Source organism: Pteropus medius, unplaced genomic scaffold (assembly GCF_902729225.1).
Source record: "Pteropus medius unplaced genomic scaffold, Ma_sr-lr_union100, whole genome shotgun sequence".
NCBI lineage: Eukaryota > Metazoa > Chordata > Mammalia > Chiroptera > Pteropodidae > Pteropus > Pteropus medius.
In genome coordinates, this window is record NW_024350927.1 from 468,722 (window position 1) to 492,745 (window position 24,024).

General features: G+C 53.8%; 1 protein-coding gene across 2 annotated transcripts in view; it reads right to left on the reverse strand.

Moving 5' to 3' along the window:
• PAX7 (paired box 7) overlaps positions 1 to 24,024 on the reverse strand; it is a 100,030-nt gene that overhangs the window by 16,984 nt on the left and 59,022 nt on the right. For both annotated transcript variants that reach the window (XM_039842072.1, XM_039842073.1), the window contains exons 6-7: positions 20,133 to 20,298; positions 18,773 to 18,975 (exon numbers count right to left, since the gene is read on the reverse strand). In XM_039842072.1, coding sequence (XP_039698006.1) covers positions 18,773 to 18,975; positions 20,133 to 20,298 — 369 coding nt within the window. The remainder of the gene's footprint in view (positions 1 to 18,772; positions 18,976 to 20,132; positions 20,299 to 24,024) is intronic.

Sequence of the window (24,024 nt, forward strand, 5' to 3'; positions counted from 1 at the left end):
CCTCAGTTTCCTCTTCTATAAAGTGGCCCCTAGTTATTGAAAGGCTCAAAAAAGAAAAGATTATAGCCTTCCATTATTAAGCACCTAGTATGTGCCAACCACCTACTATGTGCAGGCAGCACCACCATTCTCTCCTTGCCACAGCTGTCAGAGGATGAGTATTTTAATCTTTCTGAAATTGGAATGCATTTTACTGTCTCTGGTGCCTTTCTATGCCTGAGGTAGCAGCCAGGTAGCGTCACTGTGAGGTAGCAACGATGACAGGGCTGTGTGCAAAGCTTTTGTTGACATCTTCTGATAAGATCTAAAAAGGGCCAGCATCAAATTATCTTAGATCCAGTGAAATATGAGTATTGGCTGTTCCGTGTTAGAAACTGAGGCTCTGGGAAGCTAAATAAATTGCCCAAGTCTGCACAATTAGTAAGTGGTGGGCTGGGATCTGAACTCAAAAGGCATGACTCCAAAGTCAATTCTCTTTCTAGCACCTACAGGACCCACTGTAGGGCCAGCTCAGTACCTTTCCTACCTTCATGGCACCATCCCCTTCAGGCTGGTTAAGGTGCTTGACTGGCTCCATGGGAAAGCCTCTTTGTTAGGTGGGTACAGCTGTCAGTTGCAATAATGTCCACCAAAGTTAGAGCTGCCTGATTTTCTTGCGAGGTGACCAGGAAACAGAGTTGAGAGGGTTCCAGCTACCATGGCTGACCCTTGTGCCGTGGCTGCCTTGGGGTTGTATGTACTCTGGCCTCTCTGCAACGACCCTCCATCATCTTCACCAGCTGCCCTCTGCCAGCCTCAGCCACCAGCTCCTGCCCCAACCAGCCTCACCCTGCCCAGTTTTCTTGAAAGAAGGCAGGACAGGGAGGCCTTGAGCCAGCCTAGGTGGAGCAGGGCCCAGCCAGCCCTCTCCCAGGCCAAATTCAATTTCGAAGCTTAATGAGTTTGCAGAGAAGCTGAGTGAGCTCGCTGACGCCACTCCTTGCCGGCTGGGTGGTTTCGGCCCGGCCACCGAGCGCGCAGCAGCCAGAGCAGGGAGAGCCCTGGGCTCCATCGAGAGTGGCGGGGGCACTGAGCGAGTGAAAAATGTCAGAGCAAATTGCTCTTGACAGCGTTAATATCTGCACCTCATAGCAATAATTACATGTAAATAAATAGCAAAATCACACTCAGCTGGAGGCAGCTTGGGGAGGACAAACCCTGCTAAGGACCAGCTGGGGACCCGAATGCTCTGTTTCATCCTTTTCTTTCCTTCTCAGAGTCTCTGCGCCCACCCCCCCCCCGCCCCCCAACCTCAGCCAGATTCTTGATGTAGCAAAGAGAAGGAACCTCAAGATCCTTAAATGGCCACTCACATTAAAAATGGAAGGGACAAAGAAAACATCTGGGTCCCTACGGGGACAAACAGCTGGACAAAGCATCCTCCCAGCCTCTTTCTCTCCTCGCTCCCTGAGCATCTTATTCCATCTCTGGGTCTCTGTAGAAAGATGCCTCTGAAATCCACATCTCTGCCTTGACCCCTGTCCTGGACACCCTCTTGGCTGCCTCCAGGCCTTGACCTCCACACATCCACCCCTGATCCAAGTCCTCCCCCTGCACCCCCTGTTTCTATGACTTCATCACCCTTTTGGCCACCCAGACTCCACTTGTCTCCACCTCCTTCCCCAGTCCCGACATCCATGATGTTGCAACATCACATACCATGCAAAATCATAAGGTAAACACGGCACGACTTCCTGGAGAGTTGACCTGACCCGATACTAATTACTTTTATTATTACGACCAACAAATATGGCTGCACAGTGGCCAAGAATGCAAAATGAGCATGTATTTTCAAGATAATACATGCGAGTCAGTGTTATACCCTACCCCAGGGCCTCAGGGGGAAAGACAACTATTGTCAGGGGTACTTCGGAGAGAAGTTGAAGAAGTCCGGTGTCAACCAGAATTGCCTCCTGCATCTTGTTTGAGGGCCCGTGAATTCATTGGTCTGGTTTTGTGCTTTCGTCTGCAAAAGCAATGACCGTGTCTTAACCTGTATCTGGATTCACAGGACTTAGCAATAGGCCTATGGTGGCGTTCGAGGGAGGAAGGAAACCAAAAGGAAGTGAAAGGCTAGGAGGAAAGGGAAGGAAGGGTGGGCAAGGCACAGGAAGGTAGGAGACAGGAAGGAGGAAGCTGCTGCCCAGGGAGGTGACACTTTCCAAATGATCCCAGGTATACCAGGTGGCTGGATTTAATGCAGAGACCCACTCTCCCCTCCCTGGAGTGACCCAGGGGCCTTCCTCCTGGGATCCGGTCTCCTCTCGACTCTGCCTGCGCAGTAGGGAGTTCCCACGAATCAGGGCTCCCCCACCAGGGAGGAGCTCAGAGAGCCCTCCAGCTACCTGGAAGCCCTGCCTGCCTCACCTGCACAGGGCAGGGAACACAGGCTCATTCTTTGCAAAACAAATATCTTCTCTGGAGCAGCTCCCGCGTCCCACACCATCTTGTTTAGCTCACCGACTAATCCACTTATTGAGGATAAAGCGCCTGTGAATCCTCGTTTGATAAAGGCAGCCACAAAATTAGCAAAAATGTGCCCACGGCTCCAACGTACCAAACAAACAACAGGCTGGGGACTGCGGGGAGAGATGTTGTCTCTTTCCAGTCCTGGGGCCAGGAGAGATGCGGGCGGAGATAGGAGCTTTCTCACCGGCACCGGTGCTGCGGGCTAGGAAGGCGCTGCCACGGGGTGTACGGGGTGAACGGGAAGGGGCTGGGCAAGGTGGGGGGAGGAACTGGAATCGTTTGCTGCGTGCGCCCCAACGCCAGCCTGGATCCCCAGCTCCCATCATGACCCAACTCTACGACTCCGGTCTGATCACACTTCCAAGTGCACCCATTCATAATCGTAGCTCGTCCCTCTTCAGTGCGTCCTCCGTGCCAAGCCAAGCCGTGCTCTCAGCATTTCCTGTGTTGACCCATTTACTCCTCGCAACGACCCTCTGAAATAGGAATTACTGTCATCCACGTATTATAGATGAGGAAACTGAGGCACAGAGAGGTCAAGTCACTTGCTGAAGATCACACAGCTGGTCACTGCTGTCCCCCACTGGAGAGTTTTATAATCTATTATCTAACTTAGATAATAACTCTCCAGTTCAATCACAACCAACTCAAAACTCAACCCACATCTCCAGCCATGGTCCCTAACTCTGACAGCAGTCCCCTAAACTACCTGGCTCGACCCCCAACTACCTATGGCCCCCATCCCTGCCATTCTGCACAGGGCCTTCAGGTTGCTGGATCCTGTGTGCCCCATAAACAACCTGACTGTCAAGTTCACCAACCTGTGTCACTGACAGAGCCAAAGTTAGCCCACGTCCACCATTACTGACTGTTATGAGGGCTGCGGGGGGCCCCAGCAGGCCTCCAGAGATCTCTCTGCTTTGCCCCAAGGGGCTCTGGGCACTTCCCTGACTCAACATCCTGATCACGGCAGCAGGATTACTAGGTAACACCATCACACAGATAAAGACTCAAAACAGAGACTTGAACAAAAACTCAGCAACAGTTAACTGTCTCATCTGTGGGTGGCTTTGAGGAGGGGTCTCTTCTCTGCTCCTGGTGGCTGGGGTGGATCCAGGAAAAGAGAGGGACCAGGAGGGGATTCTGGAAGGCTCGGGTCCCTTTGCTACCCACTGCCCACCAACTCTGGTTTGGGGAGGAGGGGCTGGTCCCAGGCCTAGGGGTTGGGGACATTAATCACAGGGAAGCACCTGTCAGGGTGGCATCTGGAACTAAAGGGAAACACTTGGCAAAAGGGCAGGACTTCTCGCCCTGGGATCCTGGGGCTCTGGGACCAACCAGTGCCACACCAGGAGGCCAGGGCTGGGAATGGGGCATCTGGAGTTCAGGCCCAGGCAGCCCCGTTTGCCTGGGTAAAGGTCCCTGCCAGACACCTGGACTATGAGGAGGAGAAAGTAGCATGGAGAGAAGTTGGGCTCTGGCAGGTGGAGGACGAAGGGACCATTCTGCTGCTGCTGTTCTCATTGATGGAAAAATCCAAGGCCAAGTTCCTTTCCTCCCCAAGGCACCCAGCTAGGGGGTGGTGGGGCTGGATTCCAACTCAAATCTGTCTGACTGCAGAGCTGTGTCTTCGTCTCCCTCAAGCCCTCCCTCTGCACCCAGTCCTCTCCAGCTTTGGGGTCCTCCTTCCTGTCTTGGCTCCCTGCCCCCATCCCATTTCTGTAAGTTCACCTCCCTTCAATTGTGTTCTTGACTCCCCGTCACGCCTTGTTCTGTCATCCACAGCCTCCCCCCGTTTCTCTTTCTCTTCCTTTTTCTGTCCCTCTCAGTCTCTGAGTGTATCTCTCTGTCTCTCTCTCCATGTGCTTCTCTCCCAGACTCTCTTTCTGTCTCCCTGCCCGTCTCCCTCTCTCCGTCTGTGTCCACTGCTCTTCCATTCCCTCCCTTTCCATGACTGTTCTGCATGTAGGTCTAGACCCACCTCCCTTCTCTCCACCAGCATCTCGCACCCTGATTGTCTTTCTGGGTCTGTCAGTCTGTCTGTCCACTTCCACGCCCCTCTGCCTACCGCCCCTGCATACCTCCAGCAAGAGGCGCCTCCTGAATCAGCCCCGGAGCTCAGAGCACCTGGGATGAGCCCACCAGGCTGGGGTGCCAGCTTTGTAGCCTGGTCCAGCTGGTTGTGAGCACGAAACTGTAGAAACTCTCAGCCCACCTCCCCCAGATCCTGCTTCTTGCTCTGGGCTTCTGAGGGATGTTCGCTTCCCTCCCAGGCTCCCTCCTTTCTGCTCCTCTGCTACCCAAGGTGGTCCACTCTGAAGTCACTGCAGGCAGCTAAAGGGGCATCTGAGAGCTGGGGAGTGGGGTAGGGCATGGCCAGCGCTTTTCAAACTTTCCTAGGCATGCGAGTCCCCTGGGAACTTGTTAAAGTGCAGACCAGACTGAAGAGAGAATTTAATCTCTGGCAACAGGCAGACCCGGGTTTTGGATTCTGACATTGTCCCTTGCTGCTGACCTTGAACTTTACTTCTCTGAGTCTGCAAAACGGGCATGATGATTCCAGGCCCTCAAGGCTCAGTAAGGATCAAACAGCTCATGTACCGGGTTGACTGCCAGGTTCTGAACAAATTAGATATGTTGTCATATAGACAGTAATGGTGCCGGAACAGCAACCCCGCTTCTTTAGGGGCCAAAGCAGGGCAGGCCCCCAGCTGGGACAGCTGCTTCTCCCCAGAGGCTTAGAGAGGGAGAGTGGAGTTGGCTGGGGTTGGCGTCAGCACCCAGGGACTCAGGGAAGGACGTTTGGGGAGTTCAGGGTTGGAGAGGGCATTATCGGAGGCGGGGAACTGAAGGTGGCCCCTGAGGTTAGGCTTGGGAGCTTCTAACCTGGGAACGTCGCGTCTCGATTTCGATTTCGGCCAAGATGTATCCCCTTTGTGTAAGACACTTGCCAGAGCCCTCACAGAACCTTAATCCCTCAGCAGTCTCTGCTGGCCCCCAACAGGCGAGCAGGATGGAGGCCAGGAGCCGGGCAGAGTGGGCCTCCCTCACACACCCCACCCAGGTCTCCTTGTCCCCTCCTTTGGTGCTCGATGCTTCAAAAGATTTCCCAGGGCTTTACGTCAAAGTGGGGGTTGTGCACTCTACTTAGAGCAGAGGCAGAGAGGACTGTAAAGGCTGTGCACTGACCCTCTGAAACAGTTCGGCCACTGCCGCAGCCACTGTGCCCTCAGAAACGCCCTGCTAACCCGAGTCTTTCTGGGCAGTGTGCAGGCTCTTACGGGTGTCTCAGTCTGTAAAAGGAAGCCGTGGGTGCCTTCTAACTCAGAGACTGCTGGTGAGGGGAATCTCAGTTCAGCTGAAACGCAGCCTCCTCGGCACCGGTTCCTAAAGAGTGTGTGTGTGTGTGTGGGGGGCGGTCAAGGTGTTGATTCAACATTGATGAGGTGAAGGCTCCCTCATCCAGCGCTTCCAGTGTGCCAGGCCTCAGACCTGCGGCCCTGGGCGGTGCTTTCTTTAACAGATTCCCCCAGGCCCCCAAAAGACCTACTGTATTTGTCCGTCAGAGTGGAGCCTGGGAGTTTAGATTTTTAAGATGCATCCGAGATCATTCTAAGCACGGGTTTGAGAACCACTGACTCTAATCTAATCCCCTGCAAAGAATCCCCTCTCCAACAGTCTTGACAAAACCAGATTCTGCTCGCACTGCCCCACCTGCAGCCCACCCCCCACTCCTCCCCAGAGTGGGTGCTCACTGCTTTCCAAGGCTGACCCTTCCATTTCCGGTGGCTTCCACTGTTGAAAGCCTTTCCTCATCCTGAGCCGAATCTGCCTCTCATGACCTCTGCCCCCTGTCATCACTCCAAACATGCTGGCTCTCTCTGCTGCCAACAGTCAGCCCCATAGCGGCTTAGAGTGGGCCGGTGAAGGTTCCCTTTGGCCTCACTTTAATCTGACCTCCTGCCACCTCGTGAACCTCCAGGCTGGATCCCAGCTTGCCAAGGAAGGTGGTTAGAAAGCAAAGCTGGACCTCCAGGTGGTCCATCCAGCCTGGCCAAGCCAGCAGGGTGGGGGCGGGGGGCCACACAGATCCTCACTCCCAACTACCCCCTCCCACGGCCTTGCCTGGGGTTTCCCCTCCTCTCTGGAGGTATCTGGGTCCTGGTTTGCTGTCTTGTCTCTTGCAGAACTAACTGGAAGGTCCTTAAAGGCAGGTGCCACGTGCCAGACACAGAATGGGCCCTCGGTGTCTAATGCGTCCCTACCTGTTCATCGGCCCCTGCTGCATGCCAGGCTTTGGGAGGGAAACACGGGCCACCAGGATAGACCCGTCCTTGCCTTAGAGGGAGAGAGCAGTATCCACAAAGTTAGAATTTAAAGGCAAAACTGCTACCGGGGCAGGAAGTACGGCCACCTAGACTGGAGGGTCAGGGAAGGCTTCTGGGAGGAAGTGACCTCTGAGCTGAGACCAGAGAGAGAAATAGGTTAGTGAAGAGAGGGGAGGGTGAGAATGTTCCAGCAAGTGCGCTGGTGAAGGGGATGCAAGGAAAGGATGGGGGATGAGGGATGAGGAGGAGGCCCTCACTGGAGGCGCTGCCAAGGAAGTTGAGTGCCTGTCTGCTTCTCTCCTGGAGCAGGCTCGCTGGCTCGGCCTCGCCGGCCCAGTCCCTCAGCCGCCGTGCGCGCGGGGCCCGACCGAGCGGATAGCGGAGGAAGGACCCGCGACCTCGGGCCCGCGCTGCGCCCGGCCCAGGCGGGCGGCCCGGCGTTCCGGGGGCGGCCGGCTCGCTGCTGCTCCCCATCCCGGGCCGGGCAGCGGGAATTAAACAGGCCGCCGAGCCCGAGCGCTTCCTTATCTCGGGGAGACAGTTGTTGGGAATCACTTTGACTGAGTGGTTTTGTCTCCCCGCATTTTCCACTGTCAGGCGGCCTCGGGCCATGGATCAAAGGCGCGGCGGCGGCGGCGGCGGCGTAGCGCGGGGAGGGGCTGCGAGGGGATCTGGCCCGAGCCCCCCCTTCCTTCCACCCGCCTCACCGCTCCCACCCCTGCCCCGTCCCTGGTCGTCCGGGTCCCCAGAAGCTGCGCCCAGCCCAGCCTCTGAGCCCAGCATTAGCGAGCTGCACGGGTCCGAGAGGCTGGAGGAACTGGGAAAGGAGACGGGAGGAGGAAGAGGGCGGGAGAGGCGGGGCGGGGCCGGAGATGGAGGAAGAAGAGGTGCTTGCGGGGGGAATCGGGGCGAGAGACAAGAGCTCGAGAAGAATGACAGATCCAGGAGAAGAGAATGGGAAGGGGGCTGGATTTGAGGATGGAAAGAGGGAGAAAGGAGAGAGGGTCTAAAAGCAAGGCAGGAGGGTGGGGAAGGTACCAGGGGAGAGCCAAGAGAGGACCCGTCTGGAAGGAAGGTATAGGAAGGAACTAGAAGGAACAGAGGATGTCACGCGGTGGTGCACATGGGGTGAGGGGAAAGGGGGCTGAAGGGAGGGAAGGGGCTGGGGGACCTGAGAATTGGAGGGAGGAAAGCGGGCAGGAGGGAGAGGAAGCACAGGCAGCGGCCGGAAAGAATCAGACGTTCATTTCCCGTTGCTGGGCCCAAGAGAAAGTTCTGGGCTGAGTGACAGGACATGGAGGCAAAGCTGGCTGGAGGAGAAGGAAAGTGGGGGACACACCTGGCTGGGTTGGGGGAGGGGGAGGAGCTGTCCCCTCCTCCAAAGAGAGTGCTGGCGTTTGTCACCCAGAAGGAAACAGAGGTTCAGAGTGGGGTGACTGGCTGAGACTGCACAGGTGTTGGGGTGGCAGCCAGGCCCAACCTTCCGAAGGTCCCCGGTGATCCTGGAGGCCACTTCTGGGAGATACCTGGTATTCCCAGAAGCCCAGGGGAGGAGCTTCCTCTGGCTGTTTACCCACCCCTCCCTCAGCAACCACCCTGGGGTGGCTCAGAACACCTGTCCCCACCCCCAAAGGTACTGGAGAAATGTTCACAGCTGGGGGGAGGGCCAGCAGAGAGGTGGGGCTGGGGGATGAGGTTGGGGCAGGGCAGATGCCAAGACAGGGAGGCAGGAAGGAGCAGGGGAACTCGAAGTCTGGCCCTGGCCCCACCGCCACCCACTGTGCGCCTGGAGAGCCCCCCTCTGCAAATGGCTACTGCGCATTGTGCCAGACAGCGACTTGCTTTGCGTATATCACCATGCTTACCCCTCAGACTAACTCTATGAGATAGGAACTATTATTAGCCCCACTTTACAGAGGGGGAAACTGAGGCAGAGAAGAATCTGTCTGGAGTCACAGTGCTGAGGACTCCAGAGCCTTGACATCCCTGGGCTCCTGCCTCTCAGGGAATGACAGAGATCAAAGACTCATGTTTAGCCCTCAAAGATCTCAGCAGCAAGTGGAAAACAGACATTTCTGTGACATGTACTGGGTAAGAGCATGGTCCTGGGACCAGGCGGGGGTGGGTGGGTAGGTTCAAGTCTAGGCTCTGCCAGTTGTTACCAGTTTATTTTCGGCAAATTATTTAAACTGCTTGGTGCTTCTGTAAGACAGAAGGAACATCTTCCAAAGGAGATGTCAGGAAGATTGAATGAGATACGCGTGTAACAGATTTAGCACAGCATCTGGCCTGTGGCGAGTGCTCGAAAAAATGGAACTATTATTACTTAATATTTGTCTAGTAACACAGGTACTTTTAATATACGGATAAAGTGTGATAAATGCTCAGTGAAACACAACTAACCCACCATGGGGGGTGAGAGAAGGCTTCCTGGAAGGGGTCAGGTCTTAAAGGATAAGTAGGAGTGGGGCTGAGATGGTGACAGGATCCTGGAGGCGGTGACAGGACCCTGGAGGTGGGAGCAGCCAGTGCAAAGGCTTGGAGGCAGGAGAGAGCTTGGACCTAGGGGACCCTCGAAGTCTCCCCTGTCTCTCCTACCTGGGGCCTTGCCTGTCCTCTGAGGTCCAGTTGCTGGCCATCCCGGCGGCCTCCCTCCCACTGGGGACCCCAGGGACAGGCCTGAGCAGCTCTGAGTCTGCCTGCCGTATTAATTGCTAATCTCCCTCATTTTCTTCCCCTTATCTGCTGGGACTGTCTCATTCGAGCCCCCTTGCTAATCAGGAGGAAGGACAAATCCGCTATTTGCATTCTTTCCCACTGAACCAGGCAGCTCTGGACAGCTAAACCCTCAGCCTGCTTGGAAGCCCAGCAGGCCCAGGCTGAGGCCCCAGGAGGGTGGGGAGGAGGCACAGGACAGAGAAGAGGGTTGGCCCCGCCCGCAGAACTAGAAGCTATGAGTCACGTGCTTGTACAAAGAACCCACAGAAATCACAGACTGAGCAGGAAGGTTCCTTCCTAGTTCATCTATCTCTTTCTTTGTATAAATAGGGAAACTGAGGCCCAGAGAGGGGAGGTCACACAGTGGGTCAGAAGCAGAGCCAGGAGGGAACTCAGCTCTCCCAGAGTTCCAACCAGTGACCAGGCCCGGCCTAGGCTGAGCCGCACCTCCAGTTCCAGAAAAGAAATCACCCAGAGAAACCTAGCAGGTCATGGCTAACTCAATTTCTAATCAGGGCAAGGAGAAGCAGAGAGGGAAAAACTGTCACTTATTAAGCTCTTCCTGTATGCCGGGCATGCTACTCCATGTTTCATATAAATAGTCTCATTTATTTTTCAAAATCCTGCAAGGTGAGTAGTATCACCCCATTTTATTGATGAGGAAAGAGAGGCTCAGAGAGCTCGTGTAACTTGCCCGTGGTCACGTAGCAAGTAAGTAGAGGATCTGGGCTCCAAACCCCGATCCATATGATCATTCCACGGACTCCATGATGTATCTGAATTAGACATTGTTTTCGTATTTGCCATAGTATTTGCTGCTGTCTGGTCTGCAACCTCCTATCCCTTCCTATTCTCCCCTGAGCCAATCCTACTTCCCCTTCGAGATGCCTCCTCCAGGAAGCCTTTTCTGACTATGTCCTCCCTTCTCTAAACCCTTCTGCTCTTCCTACCCTGTCTGACCAGAAATCCCACTAAATTATCAAAAACAGACTATCTCACTGCTCTTGAGGGATGGGGGGGCGGGGTGGGGGGACGGTCTCCTCCTAGATATACTTGGTAAGAGCAGACACAGCTGTGCGTATTTCTTTTTTGAGTCTCCCTATATGCTGTGTTAATAACAAGAGCTAGATAAATGGACTTGAAGGGAATGGAATGGAATGACATTCGAATGCAAACTAAATGATCTGTTGCCTCCAAAAGCTTTGGGGAACAGACCACAGCTGTGGGCCATCAGGCTTGCAGCATGCCTGGGGGTCACCAAGGGTGGTTGGAGACCTACTATGTGCCAGACACTGAGTTCTACGTGTTACCGTATGAATCATCATGCGCCTGCTATCACTGCCTCGACTATGGTCCTACTATAGCAAGCAGTGTATAGAAGCATCGAGAACTCTCCTGCTATTTAGGATGGGCAGGTAAGCTCTCCCTACATCTTCTCAAGGTGTGGGGTCTAGACTGCTGCAGATGTTTTGGTGGCAGGAAAAAAAGAATCCCGGAGTGGCCCTTGAGGGCAGCCCTCAGCCCCCATCTCTTGTCCAGACTCAGGGAGGTGGGCTCAAGATACCGACTACCCAGAATCCCACTTGGTCCTCTAAGAAAGGAGAAAAGGCCAGATTTGTCCTCCACCTTCTCCCTCAATGATAAAAAAAAAACCCCAACGTCACCCAGAAGCCAGGCAATAAACCAGGTCTCCCAGTTCCTAGCAGGACCTGTGCCTAGGCATGACGCCCCCTCTAACCAGCAATTGGGAAAGTTCCTGATCCTGGTCTCACCTTTCTCTCTCCCACCCCTTGTTCCCCTCTACCCAGGAAAAAGGGGCGAGAGAGGCAGAGACATAAACACGAGTCTGTTTTCACAGGAGACGAGGCTCTGTCCAGGCCTCTCCCTGTGGGCTGGAGCTGGGCCTCCTCTCTGATTGATGTGAGCAGGTGGTTTTGTTTGGCGAGGAGCTGCCAGGGGGGAAATAACTCAACTTTTCCCACTGAGGTAGGTTAACCATGGACAAAGGCAGAACTGGATGTGAGAGCAGGATCTTGGCAGGATCTGTCCCCCAGGGGCCGGAAGGGCTTGAGGATGCCCAGGGCCCCATGGCCAATTCTCCGAGCTTTGTAGCTGGCCTGGCCAGGAGTCAAGGGAAACGGGCACTGGGGGTGTGGAGGGTGCTTGACGAGGTGAGTAGACAGTCCCGACAGCCCCCAGTTGGTGTTGTGATCAGGGCTGTGATGAAGGGCTGGCAGATATGGCTGGTGGGGGCACCTGTGAGTATGGTGAAAGCCAGTTGGGGAGGCCAAGCACTGTAAAATGTCATTTGGCTGCAGGTCCAAGAAAATCTGGCCATAGACTCTTGGGCCTTTCCACAGCTGATCTCTGACCCCACACCATTGCCCTTGGTCATGGTGAGAAATGGTGAGAAATTGAGGGTGCGGGGGAGGAGGGTGACGCGGTCAGCTTTTTCGTAATCCTGGGGACAAGCACTCAGAGCCAGTGTCCTTCCGATGTGAACTAGTCAGTCCTTGCGTCCCAGCTCATCCTTCCCTAGAGCCCTTTCCTGTGCTTTCTGCAGAGGGGAGTGTTACCTGCACCCCACCGTCCCCTCTTTCCAAGGCTGGGGTCAGTAGAAGAACCCAGTCTTGTTCTGGATTGGGAAGCAACTCAGGCATTTTCCACCCAACTGAAAGAAATGAAGGAAAGAGAGAAGGGAAGTGAAGGGGGAAAGGGATGGAAGTAAGGCAAGGTTGGAGGCCAGGGCATAGATGGGGAGCAGGGGAGAATGCACATCGATTAAGCACCTACTATGCGCCAGGCGCTTCCCTCAAATTCTTAGTCCTCACGGAACCTCGGAGAGAGAGGGATCATCACTCCTATTTTCGGATGAGGAAATGAAGCCCAGAGAGGTTAAGCAAGCCGCCCCGGGGCCACACAGCAACTTAGTAAGTGGCAGAACCAGAAACTCTAACCTAGAGTTGTTCTTTTGCAAAGGCCATGCAGTTTCTCTCACTCGCCCCGGGAGGCCTGTGGAGAGAGGCCTCCAGAAAAAGGGAGTGTGGAGGACACCCTGAGAAGGGAAAGGGGAGGAAGATGGTGACAGAGAGCCACAGGGAGGGGAGGAGAAGGAAGGGCTTGGCGGGGCCCAGTGGAGCTCTCGGCTGGGGTTAAAGCCCCGTGTTCCTACAACCCGCTAAGCCGGAGAAATGAATTCTGATCCCTCCAAAACCCAACCTCAGAAAATGTGCGAGAGAAGGGTCTCCTTTCAGGGGAGCAGGAAATCCTCCGCACCTCCTCCCGACGCCCCGGTAATGCCAGGATGTCCCCAATCTGCTTTGAGGAACGGAGAGATTAAGAATAATAAAAAAATTGCAATAAAATATGTGTGAAGGAGGGGGTAATTGTGGACAAACGCAGCATTCAAATTCATTTTTCAGCTCTTTTACACACCATTTCAATCTTATTTTCTGCTTGTTAATGAGATCTTGTTGCCTGGGCTAGGCAAAACCTTCCAATATCAGGACGTAATTGCACATAATTTTCTCTCCGACCAGTGATTTGCATCAGTTTTTAAAAAATTCTGGGCTATTTAACACCCCACAATCCCCCTCCCCGTCTTTCTGCCTACAAATCTCTTACTCCCTCCTCCTGCCTCGTCCCTGGTCCAGCAAGACTCATTTTAAATGCTTATTATAAACGCAGTGTCGCCGATAAAAGGGGGGGGGGGACACAAAGAGGAAGTTAGAGGAGAAAGAAGCAAAGGAATGTCCAGGGCCCGCCCCATGAGGGCACAGCTCAGCTCCCTAGAAAGAGTGGACTTGATCTCATCCTGCTGAGGGTCACTGGAAGGTGCAGTGCATGGGTCAGGCACATCTGCCTTAGGATCCTGTCTCTGCCACTCATCTGCTCTGTGGCCTTCAGCAAATCATGTAACCTCTCTGAGCCTGTTTCCCCAAATGCAGAGCTTCTGTGGGGCTTGAATGACTTCACGGAGGCAAAGTGCTTGCATGGGATCTGGCACCCTATAGGTGTTTAGCTGATGGAGTATCTTCCCTTGCTGGATTAGCTCCTCTGGAGGCCTTGAATGATGCCAGGTGGGCATCGGTGGGAATCTGCTCTTGAGAAACATTCAGGAGACCCCATTCATCAAGAAATTGAAATAAAGCCTTGAGCCTTATTCCTCCTGGCCTCAGAAGGAGGGGAAGCTCTGAACCTGGGTATGCCCCTGAGGCTGCAAACCTTAGCTTCCCCATGTGGACCACAGGACCAACCTCTCTCAGTGGACGCAACAGGGTAACACAGTGGGCTCTGGAGCCAGACCGTTTGCATCCTAGCTCTGCCACTTTCCAGAACCTACTCAGAGCCTGGCATACAGTAGGGGCTTAATAAATATTTGTTGGATGAATGGATGGCCCTGGACAAGTCAGTTTCCTCATCTGTAAAACGAAGGTCACAAGATAACTGCCAACATTCAATGCGTGAAAGCATTTAGCCACTTCCCCGGCCGGCCCACCGCACGTGTGCACTCCATGCTGCTGCCACTGTCATTATTACGAGCACGGGAGGAAAAGGAGAAAGGAAAATCAAGGAGTGGGAAGAGACAAAAAGGCTGGGTTTACTGTGATCGTGGCCAGGTGATTAACTGTACACAGAGAGACTATTTCTCATTAGTTCAGTGTGGGGGAAATTGTAAATATGTAAATCCTTTTTACGGGTTCCTTCATCTTAAGCTCCAGAGAGGAGCAAAGAGGATGACGAATGTGGGACATTATGAAGGAGCGAAACGAGTGGCAGGGGCAGGACAGAAGTACCCCCTTTCTCGGAGGCAGTGGCAAGAGCCCTGGGCTGGGGTCTGGGGCCCTGAGTGCCAGCGCCAGCTCGGCTGCTGAGTGACGCGTGATATTGTGATTTGGGGCAATTTTCTCTCCTTCTCTGGGCCTCAGTTTCCACTTCCACTTCCAACTCTGGTAGAGTCTGCATCTTAAACAGTTTGGGGGAGAAGGAAGCTTCAGCTAAGGGCTGCCCCCTGGGGACACACCCACACAGGTCCTGAAGAAGCCCTGAGCCCTCGGCACCCTGCCTGTGGCCTCCAGCCCCAACGACCCTTGAAATGGCAGAATTTTTTGCTCCTGGTCCTTTGCCTGGGAGCTTGGACTGGTAAGTGCTGCAGCTGTGAACGATTTCCTGATGCCCGCCTCCCGGTCACACTGGGAACTGTCAGGAGAGGGCTGTGCCCTGCTGCCATCAGGCTAGGACATCTAAAGACAAGCGGGTTTCCTCTTCCATCAGATTATGAGCTACTGAGGACAGAGCTGGTCCCCCCCGCCCCCACCTCAGATCGGCAGCTCCTCCAGGCAAGTGCTGTGTCTCCCCTATCCCCTGGGGAATCCCTAAAGACAGGCCTGGGCATCTCCTTTCTATCTCTGCCCTCTACCCCTAAAAGGGTGCCCTGCCTGCTATAAAGTGACCAGTCTGCAGGTATCAGATTACTCAGAGTCAGTCAGGCTACAAAAGCTTCCTTTTGTCCTAAGCTGCCCGGTGCTGTTTTCCAAGTACCTGACCCTCTCAGCCGGGAGTAAAGGGGAGAGACTGGGCTGGGGGTCTTCGAGTCCCAGTCCCCGGTGAGCCATCGGAGAGAGGTCTCATGGGCAGTTGTTCTCCTCGAACCTTTTTAGAAGGACCAGTGCACAAAGCTGGGGACATCCACGTGTATGCCAAGTGCTGAATGCCTGATCCTATAAAACTGGGCTTTGCGAGCAGGTAAGGGCTGGGCTATGAGGGAACCAAGCCTCAGGGTTATTCAGACCTCTAGGATGGCTTTTACCCCGTTTTACTCAGCTCTGCCCATTGGTCCCTAACCTGTGGTCCTGGCTTCAGTTTTCTCATCTATATCATGGGTTAAATAAGTTTTCCCCTCCCCTGAACTGAAGGGACCAGCTTCCCAAGATGCTTTCTTCTTGCGGCCAACCGAGCTCCATGAAAGAGACCAAGCGTGGGCATTTCTGAGACAGGAGGGCAGCGCAAGTGGTTAAGAGCTCAGGCTCTAGAGACGAGGGTTGAATCCTGGCTCTGGCCCGTAAGTCGGTTAGCATATAGGATACACTCGGAATAGCGTCTGAATCATAGGGCCTCAGAAAGTTTTGTTGTCCTTGTCAATGTTGGTATGAAACGTATTGTGTGACTCGTTGTTTTATGATGTTTGTTTTCTCTCTGCCCTGGTACACTGCCAGCCCACACGGACCGGAGTCTTCATCCCTCTGCTCCCTGGGAGAACAGAGCTGGCACATAGCAGGCGCTCCGTAACTATTTGTTATCTTAGAGTCAGGGGTCACGTGCAAGGCTGAGATGACTGAGTGGCTTTTTGGTGGAATTCTACTGGGCAGTCTCTCCATGGGGTCCCTGAGGCTCACAGCACCCGCCTCTCAAGCTGGGTCTGAGATAGAGATGAGATCAATCCCCAGGAGGGGGCATGTCTTCCCCAGGCAGCTGCGAGCCGGCCAGTGTAACGAGCAGGTGCTGAGTAGAGCCCTAACTTCATGCCCTGATGTAATCCCCTTGGGCTTTTGGAAAAACAAGGGCCGAGACTATCTGGGCGACGATGGCAGAGAGCTGTGATTCTGGGTGAGGGGATATGTGCCGGCCCCACAGACCCGGTGGAAGCCCCATCCCAGACAGGGCCCATCCTCTCGTCTGTGGCTAGGTGACTAAGAAAAGCCCCTCCTGTTGGGGAGACAGGGCGTGGGGAGTGGCTCTGTCTTGGTGGAGGACTCTTACCCCTCCCCAGACCACAGAGAGATGGGCTCAAGATGTCCAGCGAGGCTTCTAAGATGGAGGAAGGAGTATTCTGGGTGTCAGAGCTCAGAGATGTACAAGACCCAAAGGCCCCCCTCGCGGCCCCCTTCCTTCAGGAAGTGTTTGGAGCTTAACCCCGGAGGGTCACACACACAGAAGCACACACGGCCTGCCCTCGCGTCCGCCCTGCACACAGACCCCCCCCCCCACCCCAGCAGCTGTTCACCTCCTGGTCCCCTCTGCCCCTGTCAGACCCTCCATCTGTCTTCACACCTTTGGTAGGAACCTGTGGGCAAGTCTCCGAAGTTCGCCCAATCCATCATAGCCTCCCAGCCTCCCAGCCCTGAAGAATGGGGAGGAAGCCGCCGAGGGTCTCTGGGAGGAGGGGTGAGGGTCTCTGGGAGGAGGGGTGAGGGTCCAGCTTAGGCATGGAGAAGGCTGGGCTCACATTAGTGGGTCAGTTTCTCTTCCTCTTCACATCCTCCCTGGGGTTCATTTCTGGGCCCAGACAGTGCATGGAACATCTTCACTCTGTAATCCCCTCACCGAACCATGACCCGGAAGCCAGGGACCCCTGATTTGCTAGTTTCTCCTCTGCCCTGGGAAAAAGTGCTGTTTTGGGAATAAACTTCAGTCCACATCAAGACAGGTGGGCTGGGAAAAGCAGTGGTCAGGGAGCCAGGTGCCCTGGTCTCAGCCACGGTGTCCTGGGCCCTCTGTCTATAAAATGAGGTGTCCAGCCTTCAGATTTCCAAGGAGTACTCCTCCATGTGGTTTTGTAACATAAAGCCAGACCTGGACCACATTCTTAGGTGCGGACACTTAGGGTCTCTGAGGCCATCTTCATTTAGCTGGCTCTAGAATCCGGTCATGTCTGTCTCCTGACTCCAGAAGGTTAGCTCAGCCTGTTAGTCCTCAGCACTAATGAGACTGCGGTCATGGCCTTGAGCCCCAAAGAAGCTCCGTTGGGTTCCAATGCGACAACATTCTAGTCTGCAGGCTGCATTACCCCCCACTATGTGGGCCTCGAGGAGACTTGCTGTATCACCATTAGGGATTCTGCATTCAGCTGCTCATGTTTACTGGGCACTCAACTCCACAGGGGCATGGGCGAAGGGCCTCACCTAGATCTTCTCATTCAGTCCTCAACAACCCTGTGAAGTAAGTGCGAGTATCACGCTATTTCATGAATGAGAAAAATCGAGGTACAGAGAGGGGAGGGAACTTACTAGCAAGTAAATGATAGAACTGAAATGCAATTAGCCCTCAACTACACATATTAATAGCGGCAAACAGGAATGAACTCAGAACATGCAGAAAATTAACATTCTTGGAAATGTGTGAGACCGAGGGGCTTTTTCTGTAAGGGCCAAAGAGTAAATATTTTAGGCTTTGTGGGGCCCTACAGTCTCTTTTGAAACTTCTCAACTCTGCTGTTTAGCACAAAAGCAGCAATAAATATGTAAATGACTGGGCGTGGCTGTGGGCCAATAAAACTTTTATTTACAAAAACAGGTAGCTGGATGGAGGTGACCAGGAGATGTAGCTTACCTCCTCTGTGGCCCCCTATTTTTGTTTTAGGTAATAGGTCCTACGCTAATTATATGGTCTTGGCAATGGGGGGTGGCTACAAAAATCAACTCGCCCATTCCTCAAACTCACTAGAAGTTCCCGCATCATCCAGTCCTGTTCACCAAACATTGTCTCCTTAGCATTGTCTTTCCAACTTCATCTAAAGTAGGTCTCAGGACTTCTAACAGCACCACCAGACAATAAGTGACTTCACTAGCAACCAACCATACGTGAGCGAACAGAGTTCCAAGACCCCACGGGACTAGAGTTTCTAGTCTAGACCTTCAGATACAAGTCTTTCCACCCATAAGATGTGGTCTCGCCTTTCACTGACTGGTCACTCCTGGTGAAAGGCGGGACATGGAGCACAGGATAGAATCCAGGAAGGACTCCTGGTTTTGGAACAAAGCCCAGCCACAGTCAGCATCCCACAGGAAACGGTGCAAGGCTCCCGCCAGTGTGCTGTCTGAAAATGCCCGACTTTCATGAACCGAATAGCCACGAGACGGGTGGTGGACCAATTTCATAAAGCTCTGGGTGGCTGTCAGACCAGAAATAAGTCTGTAATACAATATCTGTGTGTTTCTAGGTGGTAAGAAGTACAGAAAGCTATTATGGAAAGCCCTTCTCTGCATCTACCCACTGGGTCACCGAGTCTGCAGCTCGAGACGACAAACCCAGGGTAGAGGGTCACGGAATACTGACAAGTGAAGGCATCTGAACTCAAAGTCCTCAATGGCCTGCAGTTTTGTGGAGACCAGTGAGTTCTTTCCCCAGGGAGAGCCAACTTGCGTCACCTACAGCCCTTGCTGGCTGGGCGGGTGGGCATCTGGCAATGGGACCCTGGGCAGAGGGACAAGGCCACCTACCTGAGGAGACAGACCGTTGCTGACAGGGTTCATGTGGTTGGACGGTGCCGCTGGGTTCATGAAGCTGTCCGAGTAGCTGGAGAAGCTGTGGCGCGCTCCATAGGCAGAGCTGGTGTCGGCGGCTGCAGCGGCCGCAGCCAGACCCCCCTGGTGCATGGTGGACGGCGGGAGGGGCTGGGGCCGGTGCACGGTGCTGCCCCCATCTACGGAGAGACCCAGGAGAGAGCCTGACAAGTGGCCTCACCTTGGAGGGTGGGCCTCCCAGGGCAGGGAAAGAATCTCCTATTTGATGAGCCTCCTTCTCCCAATCCTCATCCAGTGGAGGGAAGGGAACCCCTCTTCTTGAGACTCGGAGTGGGACAATCTGGCTTCTGGGCAGGGCACTAGGGACTGGCCAAGTCTTGACCAACAGCCAACCAACATGCCAGGCAACTTTAGGCAACTGCAGGCTGGTTCTGTTACTCAGTCCTCGGCGCACAGTAGGTGCTCAATAAGTGTTACCTGGACTGAAAGTCAGACCTCGGTGGGGACTCCATTAACCTACCCAGGCCGGTCTTGATAGCGTTTTGTGAGCACCAACCACTTCCCAGGTGCTTTCGCAAACACTGTCTAAGGCTGTGAAGCGAGAACATGGTTCCCATTTTATAGATAAAGAAACCGAGGCTCAGAGGGCTGGGGCGCTTGTGTGAGGTGATGGGACCAGCGAGTGATGGGGCCGGGGGATGACATGCTACATCTGTTCCTGGCTGTTCAGCTGCTATTCCGCTCTGCCAGGACCCCTTGTGCAGCCTTCCGGGGAGAAGGGACCGTCATCCTTGGCGATGGTTCAATTTCTCATCAAGAACTCCGGGGAGAGTCCCCTGCCTCTCTCCTCGGTCCCCAGAGCTCCAGCCTGCCAGCCCTTTAAAAGAAGGCCGCTGGGGCAGATGTCCTCACCTGTGCTGGGAGTGGGGGTGGGAGGAGGAAGGGGAGGGCTGAATCAGGGACCGGATCCGGGGAGGGCGGGAGGAGGAACGCTTCCCCGCCCTCCACGGGTTGCCACCTCTTCTGCATTTTAATAAGACCCCAGGAGATGCATGTGACCTTGCAGTTTGAGAAGCTCTATTCTAAACGTGGAGCATGGAGGCAACCTTATTAATCCCCACCTGGATGCTCTGTGACCTGTTGTCGGAGCCAAGAAGTTCAAGGGCAGGACCTCACCTTTTTTGTCTCAATAATCTGTCCAAATGAAGGTAAACAAATGGTCGTAAATATATAACCCTTATTCTTCCTACTCTGTTAAGAAAGGGAGAAACGGATGGGGCGAGGGAAAAGGGACAAAAAGGTACAGCTGAGATGCCAGGCAGGGGCTCGGGCTCACCTTGGGAGATGGTGGTGCTGGGGTAGGTGGAGTCCGGCAGCTGGTAGGGGGGCAGCGTGGGCATGCCGGCGGGCGGGAAGCCCCCTGGAAGCAGGTGGTTGAATGCTGCCAGCTGGTTGGCTCCTGCTTGCTTACGCCAACGAGCGCGGCGGTTACTGAACCAGACCTGGGGGCATCGAGAGTGGAGAACGGAGGTCTCAGCCTGGCTCCGGGCGGAGAGCTGAGACTCGGCTAGAACCGTCCCCCCACACCGGCCACCACCCTCCACCCAGCAGCACCACCCCGCCCACCCAGAGGACATCCCCACCTTGGTGCAGCTCGGGACAGTTTGCAGAATGCTTTCATCGACATGGTTCCATTCCGTTCTCATGAGCACCCACTGGCGGCGTTATTATCATTATCCCCATTTTACAGACGAGCAAACTAAGACCCAGAGAGAGTGGGTGACTTGCCCACATTACAGGCTGTGTGACTCTTGGTCCAGTGCTCTTTCCGCTGCAGCTTTTCCTGCCCCAAGGGATGTCCATAGGTGACTGTCCTTGTTCTGACATACGCTCACTCCCTACCTCCTCCAGAAAGCCTCCAAGGAAGGAAGCCACACACCTGGAAACCAACTGAATTAACCCACCCGCCAGACTCGGATGTGACAGCCAGTTCTCTGCCTGGAGCCTGAGGCCCCCCTGGGCTTACCCAGCACAGGCCCCTTGCCTGGGAAGACCCACCTCCGTTAAGCGTCAGCGGAAAAGTAACATCTTTGAGTCTCCCCTTCCTCTAAGCCCTGCGATGGCGCTTCACCTGTCTGTCCATACACAGACCCATGAAACATGTCATAGAAGGGGAAACCGAGGCTCACTGAGGTCAAATAATTTGCCCAAGGCACAAGGCTAGTCTGTAACAGATCTAAGGTTCAAGCTTAAATCAGTCTGACTTTCTAGAGTCCAGATGTGCAACGAGTTCTAGGGCGAGACAGAGAAAGAGGAGGGTGACTCTGTGAAACAGGGGCTGCTCTGAGGGGGGGCTCTTTTCTACGTTTGGGCTTTGCATATGCTGTTCCCTGTAGCCGGAACACTGTTCCTGCAGCTGGCTACGTGGCCTGCAGACTCAGCCGAAACGCCTCCTCCTGCTCGGATTCCCTAATCTCTGGCTGGAAGCAAGTTCGGGCAGCTCTCTGTCTTTGTCTCACGCGAGCACTTATTCTATTTACTTGTTTCTTGGGGGTGCTTCTCTTCATGCCCACCTCAGGCTCCTTCCCTGTGAGCAGAAGTCCTGCTCATTGCTCCATGGGGGCTCCCTCAATACTTGCTGAATGAACGAATAAATGAATGAGTAAATGAGTGAATGAATGAGCAAGGGAAGGTAGACATGGCTCTGGGGTGTCTTTGCCAGGGCTGGGGCCACAAGGCTCACTTGGGACCCCTTCCCGGTAGGGCGAAGACCCCGACTTTGCCTGGCATGGGATCAGTTAAGACCCCCACATCTCTAGGTCTTATCTGCTGATGTGCGGGAGGGGGTCTTGGCTGGGCAGAGGGGTGGGCATGTGCCCCTGTTATCACCTGTCTTTCCTCCCAGGGGAGAAATGGTGTAAATGGTGTTGAGCTTCCAAGCTGGATGAACCGAACAGCCAGCTTTGGCCTGTTTCAGATTCACAGGAAGAGGCGCCCGAATCAGGAGGCCTCTGAACTGTAGAGAAGGGGCAGTGTCCTCTGCTTTGGGGAGAGTGTGGGGGACAGTTTTGTTTTAATCCAGAGGAGGTCTAGGTTTGGTGCTAATGCATCATCCTTCCTGCCTTCCTAACACTTGCTAATCTCCCTTTTTAACACACAGAGAGGTGTCTTTGCAGGTGACATTTTCCTGCAGGACTTTTTCCATGTTCTTTAGTTTTCTTTGTGTGCGTGGGTTTCCAACTGCCTTCCTTTATGAGACTGAGATCCACTTTTACTTTAAAGTACCTTGATTTTATTAAAAAAGTAAACAATATGGATAATGTGCAAATGTGGCAAAAATCTTGAAGATGGTCAGGGAGTCACTTAAATGTGTTCTAGTTTGTTAGGTGGCAGCTATTCCTCCGGGTTGGGCCATCTGTTCTCCAAAGGAAGAGTACGAAATAAAGTTGGAGGCATTTTCCCTCCTGTCCTTCCTTTCCCTTCTTTCCTTCCCCTTCTCCCCTTCCTTACTTCTCCCCTTCTCATCTCAAACCTCTACTGGGACTCTGCTGTGCCACCAGAAGACAGAGATAAATAGGACACAGCCCTGGCCCTCAACCTGGGCACACAACAGACATGTCCAAGAAGAGTTGCTGACCAGTGACAAAGTGGCATGCAAAGTGCTCTAAGGAGGTCTGAGGAGAAGTTTCCTACTTCACCTCTCGGAATCCAGGAGGCCTTCCTGGAGGTGATGACATGCCCTTGACTGTCCTTTCTCTCACCTCTCTTCCTTTGTTGTTCCTCCAGGGCTGCTGCCTCCCCCGCAACAGGCACCTCCTTCCTCACAAAGCGTAACATGACGGTTAGTTAAAATCAGAGATCCTGGAGCCCGACTGCCTGAGTTTGAATCCTGCCTCTGACTCCCAGCTAAGATGAGCAAATTCTGTTGTCCCTCTGTGCCTCAGTTTCTTCATAATATGTGGCTAATAACAGTACCCGGCTCCCAGGCAGTTCTGGACCTCAAATGAGTTAACACAGGCAAAGTGCTTAGAATAGCGTTTACAACTATTATTCCACTGGAAACTCTGATGGCTGAGCGGGGCTGAGCTAGGGGTTCTTAGCCAGGAAATGGAAGCTCTGGGAGGGACGGTGGCATCCCCAGCACCCCGCCCAGAATCCCTGGTCAGGGCGGAGTCCTTTGAAAGCTGAATTTTCTTATTTGCCTTTGATCCTTCCCTCCACACCTAGCAGGGCAGACACCATAGGCAGTATTTGTTTACTGAGTTGAATATTTCCTCTGGCCCTTCCTTCAATGGAGCACAGAGGAAAAGAACTTGACGGACTGACAGACTTGAGTACAAGTCCCAGCACAGCTGCTCGCTGACTGTGTCTTTAGGAAGTTACTTCTCTTAGCTAAATCTCAGATTTCTCACCTACGAAACGGAGAAGAGACTAATAAGACCTACCTACCTTCCTCCTGGGATTATGGCGAGAATGATAATGTATGTGAAGTGTTGGGCACCGTGCCTGGCATATAAGAAGTGCACTGTACATGTTATCTAGTATTATGAAAAGACTCGGGTTAAGTTGCCACTTAGCAAGTTCCTCTATAGTGCCGCCGACATGAGATTCTGTTCAGGACAGCCTCTGTTTCTAGAAGAAACACAGGCTCGGGGATCTTGGCTTTGGGACACAATGGATTTGTTTACCCCTGAGGAATCTGTATGCAAGGTTGGGGTCAGCCCCCAGCTATTTAAAACGAAGATTCCTCTAGAGAAAGGTTCCCCCCAGGCATGTGGCCTCCTGCCTGACACCCCTTCTCCGGCTCTTCACAGTGGCTTGGGCTTTCTGCGGGCTGAGACAGGGGTGTCTCCGCCAGACATCAGGGGTGCCATATAACACCCTGCCGGCTCAAAAGCAGGGCTGGAGGGGGAGCCAGAGGGAGGCGACACACTTGAATTATTACAACTTCGTCTGACATGTTTACCTGTAGACTTGTTTATTCGAACATCAGCTCCATGACAGCAAAGATTTCTGTCTGCTGAATCCCCAGTGCCTAGAACAGTGACTGGCACGTAGTTAGTGTTCAATAAATGAGTGCCGGATGAATAAACCTGGAGTTTCAAGGTGGCCAGAACTGGAACCACCAAGAACGGGTGGAGTTTTAGTAACAACCCCCCTGCTTATGGCACTTCTGCGTGCCAGCCGCTTCCTTATGCCGCGTGCGTGCGTTTCCACATGTTCATTTA